This window comes from Quercus lobata, chromosome 1 (assembly GCF_001633185.2).
Source record: "Quercus lobata isolate SW786 chromosome 1, ValleyOak3.0 Primary Assembly, whole genome shotgun sequence".
In the NCBI taxonomy this organism is placed as follows: domain Eukaryota; kingdom Viridiplantae; phylum Streptophyta; class Magnoliopsida; order Fagales; family Fagaceae; genus Quercus; species Quercus lobata.
The window spans coordinates 13,656,883-13,664,469 of NC_044904.1; the positions used below are offsets into that span (position 1 = coordinate 13,656,883).

A 7,587-nucleotide genomic window follows, 5' to 3' on the forward strand; every position below is an offset into this window, starting at 1 on the left:
TTATCGCTTGGGGTATCCAAAACGCGCTTTGAATGATCACTATTTACGAGACTACTTTAATTCGACGGTTTATTTTGATGGGGTGGAGAAACGGAACCGGCATGTTTGTGTTGACAGATCCCTTTGGAGATCTGAACCTATTAAATGCCTCCCGCTCCCCCCTCTATATAAGAAGGAAGAGAGGAGGTTATTGTTTTTATCAAGAATCCCTTTTCATCTCCCTGAGACTCTGAAATACTTAGCCTCCCTTAGGATTTGGTTTACCCACTGGTTTATACACTTAATCGTAAAACACTTTACCGTAACAACAAGGGATGCAAAAGCCCCACCCCTCCCAAAAATGCCACGTTCCGATAAAGCTCATCATGGCTCGATCGGGACAAGGATGGCGAAGACTCAAAATCAACCTCATCCTTCTTTCAGTCAAAACCGAAGCAGGGACTCGTCACGTCAAACTTTCGACGTGACTGAGTCGAGAACACCCAAGATCATTATCATCCGGCTCCTCACGAGCGTACCTAATATGGCACCGGCGTGTTAGGAGTCAGGGCTGAGGCGGGGGTTAAGTGCTTCTGTTTCTCCCTCTTTTGCTCCCTGGTGCCCTCCCCCGCCCTCTCCTTATAGTCTTCCCAGCACCAGTTCCGACCTGGTGCTTTCTCTTCTCCCTCTTTTGCTCCTTTTCTTTCTTTTCATTTCTTCTCTCCTCTTCTCCTCCTTCTTTACTCATGTCTTCCATCTTCTTTATTCATCCCCTCCATCTTCGTCATTGATTTCTTCCTTACTATTTCCTTCTTCTTCATTCATTTTCTTTTTTAAAGTGAGTCCCTCTCTTAGTATGAGCAGCAATGAGGCGGAGATTGGAGAAACTTTGAAGACGAGTTTAAAAGACGCTTGACAGTTTACTTTTCTGTACTACAGATGTAATGGTTGCTTAGGCAGTTCACATTTTGTATAGACTCGTTTGAGCCCCTTTTTGTATGTTGTAGCAATTTTTCATATTAATAAAGATTGTTGTCTACCTTATTTCGCATATTATGTCTTTACGTTTTCATAAATTTGCAAGCACTGCTCGGCACAATGATATAGCATCTAAATCAATGGCGACTAAAACCAAAATACTTGATAATAAATAGATATCGCCATAACTTTGATAGAAGTGCTTAGCACAATAAGGCCGACCCGTAAAAAATAGTACTTACCCGGAACTAGCCGAGGAGAGAACCGAAGGCTTGATGCCGTGTGAGAAATAACCATCCGAGGACATATCACCTGCCAAATGAATAGCCCTCGTATACGACTGAATGCTGGGGCGTTCCACCACCTTCCTTACACCCTTATTGGCCTTAACCTTCTATGGTGTTTAAGCCGTGGACGAAGTGACTTGACGTTTTTATCAAGTAGCCCATCTTACTAAATTCAAACCTAGTTTTCCATCATCCAAGTAGTTGGTTTCCACAGAGGCCTGAGTCCGTGGACCATACAATGCCTTGATTCTGTCCAAAACCTAGTTTTCCATCATCCAGGTGGTTGGTTTCCCCAGAGGCTTGAGTCCGAGGACTATGCAATGCCTTGGTTCTGTCGTGTTTGGTTTCTCCATTGGCTTGGGTCCGAGGACCATACACGGCCTTGGTACTGTCCGATACTTGTAACTTTTATTTTTTGTACTTGGTTCCCCCATAAGCTTGAGTCCGAGGACCATGCAATGCCTTGGTTCTGTCCCTGGGCCCCTGTGCTGAATCGGGCTTGGGCCGCGAATCTATTGGGCCCACAAATTAGGGGGTATTTTCGTAATTTTAGGTCACGCGGTATTTTTCGGGCGTCCCGGTGTTCGAGGTGCGCCTTCTCGAGACTCCTTTATCTTCAGGGCTGCAGACGACATTGGAAATCGTGCCAGAGACGTTTTGTCTGTAGCGTTCCTTGAGACGCTGCGTGAATTAAATGCCACCACCTTATCTTCTAACATAAATAGGAGAGAAAGTTGCTCTATCCACACACAAATCCTTCAGATTCCTCCCTTAGTTCATCATGCTTGAGGCAGGGCTTGGGAAAAAGGAGCTCCCTCCGCCACAAAGGCGTCATGTCCCCCCGAGACTCAGAGTAGGGAGGTACGGGCCAAGGAGGTGCAAGTTCAAGGGAGCATTCCCTTTCGTCATAGGGGAGAGGGTCTTTTTCCCTCTTTTAGTCAAAATCCGAAGCAGGTTCTGGTCATGCCAGTTTTTCGGTATGTCCAAAGAAGGAATTTCCACCATCAGCACTGTCTGCCTTGTAGCAGGCAAATTTTTGTGGGGGCTTCCCAACCTCAAACTCCTAGCACCTTTTCTGTAGATGGTGTTAGCCTGAGATCAGGTTCTTTAGCTGCCTGAGTTATGGGCATGCAGAAGTGTCGAGGAATAGTTTCCTTAGACAATAACTTGGCGCAGTAGCCAACCTCTCCTCTGAGCTGTCCCCACGGCCTTATCTCCACTCGCTTGTATTTTCCTTTACTTATGTAGTCAGCTTTAGTGTAAGCTTGTTTCAGCTTTTCATTGTACACTGTACTGTTCCTTTGTCTTAATAAAATATGTGTCTATTTCTCCATACATATCTTTCTTCTCCGTAACAACTACTTTACGCATGAATATTAAATGCAAGCTTGCCCTTAAGGATATTCCAGGCAGAAAAAATGCTTTAACACAGGTTCCTACTAATTTAAACTTACAAATATTATCAAGTATAACAATGGTAACTTTCAATAAATTAAATTCTTGGAACTAACCGGGATAAGCGCTGAGTACTACGCGATGCATGCTAGACCAATGTCCGAGAACGATAATCTCTAAATAATTCGTCTGAAAGGGTAGCCAAGTAGCGAGGGACTTTGATTGTGCTTTTGGGTAATGAATTGCGTCGTACTGGATCAACCCCTTTGACACTAAGGACCCGAGGGCAGACCGTGGAATCCGTGCATTCGAGGTATTAACCCATTTGTGAACTAGGAATCCTCCTCGGATGGATTTTGAGGTTTACGTGCCATAGTTTTTTTTTTTTTTTTAATAGTTGGTTCCTCATCCAAGTAGTTGGTTTTCCCACAGGCTTGAGTCCGAGGACTATGCAATGCCTTGGTTCTGTCCAAAACCTAGTTTTCCACATCCAGGTAGTTGGTTTTCCCACAGGCTTGAGTCCGAGGACTATGCAATGCCTTGGTTCTGTCCAAAACCTAGTTTTCCACATCCAGGTGCCTTGGTTCTGTCCAAAACCTAGTTTTCCATCATCCAAGTAGTTGGTTTCCCCAGAGGCTTGAGTCCGTGGACCATACAATGCCTTGGTTCTGTCTAAAACCTAGTTTTCCATCATCCAGGTGGTTGGTTTTCCCAGAGGCTTGAGTCCGAGGACTATGCAATGCCTTGGTTCTGTCCAAAACCTAGTTTTCCATCATCCAAGTAGTTGGTTTCCCCAGAGGCTTGAGTCCGTGGACCATACAATGCCTTGGTTCTGTCCAAAACCTAGTTTTCCATCATCCAAGTAGTTGGTTTCCCCAGAGGCTTGAGTCCGTGGACCATACAATGCCTTGGTTCTGTCCAAAACCTAGTTTTCCATCATCCAGGTGGTTGGTTTCCCCAGAGGCTTGAGTCCGTGGACCATACAATGCCTTGGTTCTGTCCAAAACCTAGTTTTCCATCATCCAAGTAGTTGGTTTCCCCAGAGGCTTGAGTCCGTGGACCATACAATGCCTTGGTTCTGTCCAAAACCTAGTTTTCCATCATCCAAGTAGTTGGTTTCCCCAGAGGCTTGAGTCCGTGGACCATACAATGCCCTGGTTCTGTCCAAAACCTAGTTTTCTCTTTGCACGGGGCCTTGGCTGGCCTTTAGCTTTAGGAGAGTTAGCTACTCAGCCAAGCCCCTTGAGTTTATCTATACGGTTAACGTTACCAAGCGCCTAGTTTGTTCTTTACGAGGAGCTTTAGCTTTTAGGGGAATTAGCTCCTCAGCCAAGCCCCTCGTCAAGAAACGTAGCCCCTAGTGAGATTTTATACCTGAACTCTATAACCAACGGTTAGAAATAACAGAGGAACTGTTTCAACCTACCACCTGCGCCAACACGCAAGCCTTCCCCACAGACGGCGCCAATTGTAGGGTCACGATTCGTGGCGGACCGTAACAGTGTCGGGTTCGCACGTAAAACGGCCCTAACAATATCATTTGTAGAGCGTGGGTTTGAAAGGCTAGGCCTTGATCGATAGGCGATGGGTTTTTCATGGCGTTCATACGAGGTTAAACGATCGTCACCCCTAGAGTACTTCTCCTGGAGGTGGGCTGGGAGGCTCTTGTTTTTGGCCATTTTTTCCCAGCCCCTTCCCAAAGTTACTTAGTTTTCCTTTTATACTCGCCTGTGTTCATTATCCTTCATCCACGTGTAGGGTCAATCTTTACATGGCTGATACTTATCCCATCAGTCCATCCCCCAAAGTCGTTGGGGGTGGTTGTAAGAGCCAAAGAATGCGGCCCTGTCGGGTTCAGAACATTAAATGACAATAACAGCAGCTTTTCCTGGATATTTTAGATCTTTCTTCCATGTTCCAGTCCTATACCGTTTTTACCCTTCCCTTTGGGGGTACTGTGGGTCTACCGAGGACTGAACTACCCTCGGCGGTACCCAAAGGCTATTTCGTTGAACTTGGGCCATAATCCTCCTCGGTTTGGGCCTTTGGACTCTCCCTGGGTAGATGGGCCTGGCCCATAAATCATTTGCGCCCCACAGACAATATGTACCGTTTGTAGGATATTTTGAAAACTAATGTAGCAAATTTTTAAATATTGAGATTAGACTAACCGTGTGTCTGATTAAATAATTGGAGGAAGATGACTTATTCATTAATTGGTAGGCTACAACAAAAATAACTAGACATATTAGTCAAAGTCATACTTCCCCATGCACTTTTTTTTTTTTTTTTCCCAATTAATGAGGAAATAAATCACAAAAATCATTTGTAATTTACCTCCAACAACACGTTTCAATTTCATAATGCAATTTTCTTTGTTGCATTATTGAAATATTTTCCAAAAGTAAAAAGAATAGAAAGGAAACTTTTTTTTCCCCTCTCTCCTTTTCGTGTACTAGTCTTCACGATTACTAGTTTTTTTTTTTTTTTTTTTTAAATTTCAAAATAAAGCAAAATTTATACCAATTTTATTATAAAGACTTTTATAAGACTTTTCCTTTGTTTTTTTAGAAACAAAGATTTTTATAAGACTTGTATGGAAATATATTTTTTAAGACTCATATAGTAAATTTGGAAAGCAAAGTTACTATGTCGAGTTTACAAACTACTAACATATCATCGCAAAAATAATTGAGTAATGTTACAGAAAAACTTATTTTACAACATTTTTACAAACTGATTATGTAATTATTGTAAGTAAAAATGTGATATTAATAATTGATTTATATTAAAACTAGTAAAAATTTGTTACATTAGTAATTTGTAAAAATATTTTAAAATAGTTTGTATTGATAACATTACTCAAAATAATTTAATAAAAAATTAGTTTTTAATCTGTTGCCAAATTTAGACCAAGCTAAAGTGTTAAAACTTAGAAGAGAGAGAATATAAAAGTAGGAAAAAAAAAAAATAGAGAGTTGGGGGGAGTCCAGAGGGGGTGTATTGCGGGGGTAGGTGTGAGATTGACCAAACTAACATCTTGTCTACTACTCCTCCTACTCTCCGCTTAATATATAAGCCCAATAACCCCTCGTTCATTTCTCAGCTTGCCGTTTCTCATTTCAGAGAACAACAAGCTTCAATTATCTTTATACAAATCTAAACAATACCAAAAACACAAAAAAAAAAAAAAAACACCAAAAACAAAAACAAAAAAAACACAAACAGAAACACCCTCCCCCTCTCTCTCTCTCTCTGTCTCTCTCCTATTCCACTTTTTGTTTTCAATTATTTCCACTAACAACAACTATGCAGGCTATTGCTCCTCCTTCGCAGTCCTTCATCAGGGCAACTCGCCCGCGACTCGCTCCGTTCCGAGTCGCCTCAATCCAATGCGTTTACCGATCCGACTCGGTCAACTTCCCGAACGGCGTCGGTTTGAGTCGAGCCGACTGGCAAAGCTCCTGCGCTATCTTAACCAGTAAAGTCGTTTCCAAAGAACAACCCACTGAAAAACCCGGATCCGGAACCGGTTCCGACGGCTCAGCTGACCATATCGCCGCCGTTAACGGCCACAAGACCATCGATCTCAACCTTGTTCCCATCACCGACAAGAACAAAACTGACCTCGCAGCCGCGGACATCAACAACAACAACAGGCCGCCGGCGAGGCCGTTAACTATTACAGACCTGTCGCCGGCTCCGATGCACGGGTCGCAAATCCGGGTTGCTTACCAAGGTGTTCCCGGCGCGTACTCTGAAGCCGCGGCCGGAAAAGCTTACCCGAACTGCGAAGCCATTCCTTGTGACCAGTTCGAAGTGGCTTTCCAAGCCGTGGAGCTTTGGATCGCCGATCGAGCTGTGCTCCCAATCGAAAACTCACTCGGCGGCTCAATACACAGAAACTACGACCTCTTACTCCGCCACCGCCTCCACATAGTCGGCGAGGTACAGTTACCCGTACACCACTGCCTCTTGGCTTTACCGGGGGTCCGAAAAGAGTACTTGACCCGAGTCATCTCACACCCGCAAGCCTTGGCTCAGTGCGAGCTCACCCTCACGAAACTGGGCCTCAACGTCGCCCGCGAGGCCGTCGACGACACGGCGGGAGCGGCAGAGTTCGTCGCCGCCAACAACCTCCGGGACACGGCGGCGATAGCAAGCGCACGCGCCGCGGGTCTCTACGGGATGAACATACTCGCGGACGGAATCCAGGACGACTCGAGCAACGTGACCCGGTTCGTGATGCTGGCCCGAGAGCCCATAATACCTCGCACCGACCGGCCATTCAAGACGAGCATTGTGTTCGCGCACGAGAAAGGGACGTCGGTGCTGTTCAAGGTGCTGTCGGCGTTCGCGTTCAGGAACATCAGCCTGACGAAGATCGAGTCGAGGCCGCACCGCAACCGTCCGATCAGGTTGGTGGACGATGCGAATGTGGGGACCGCTAAGCATTTCGAGTACATGTTTTACGTGGACTTCGAGGCGTCTATGGCTGACGTCAGAGCTCAAAATGCGTTGGCTGAGGTTCAGGAGTTCACGACGTTTTTGCGAGTGTTGGGTAGTTATCCAATGGATATGACGCCTTGGTGTCCTTCCGGTGGAGATTAGCAAAAAATGCTCCGATTCTTCTCTTAACAAATGTTATTATTGTTTTGCACAAAAACAAAAAAACGAAATTTCTTTTTAATATTTTTTTTCCTTTTTTGGTTTCGAATTATATTTCTTTTTTTTATTTTATAATTTGAAGGATGGATGGAAAGAAGTAAGAAATGTTGGTGGTAGGTGTATGTAAAAGTAGGTGATATAAAACAAAGATGTGAAGCCACAGAGTTTTTGGTGGCTACGTGTAAGTGTGAATATCAACCGCCCAAACTGTGTTTGTTAAACTTGTTTGGGAAATTTGGACCAGATAAAAAAATTATGGACTTCTTTCTTTCAATGAGAA

General features: G+C 44.3%; 1 protein-coding gene across 1 annotated transcript; it reads left to right on the plus strand.

The window, feature by feature from the left end:
* Positions 1-5,730: 5,730 nt before the first annotated feature.
* Positions 5,731-7,587, plus strand: LOC115979980 (arogenate dehydratase/prephenate dehydratase 6, chloroplastic-like). Its single transcript, XM_031102123.1, has one exon. It carries the CDS (start codon positions 5,949-5,951, stop codon positions 7,248-7,250), a length of 1,302 nt encoding a protein of 433 aa, XP_030957983.1. The 5' UTR covers positions 5,731-5,948; the 3' UTR covers positions 7,251-7,587.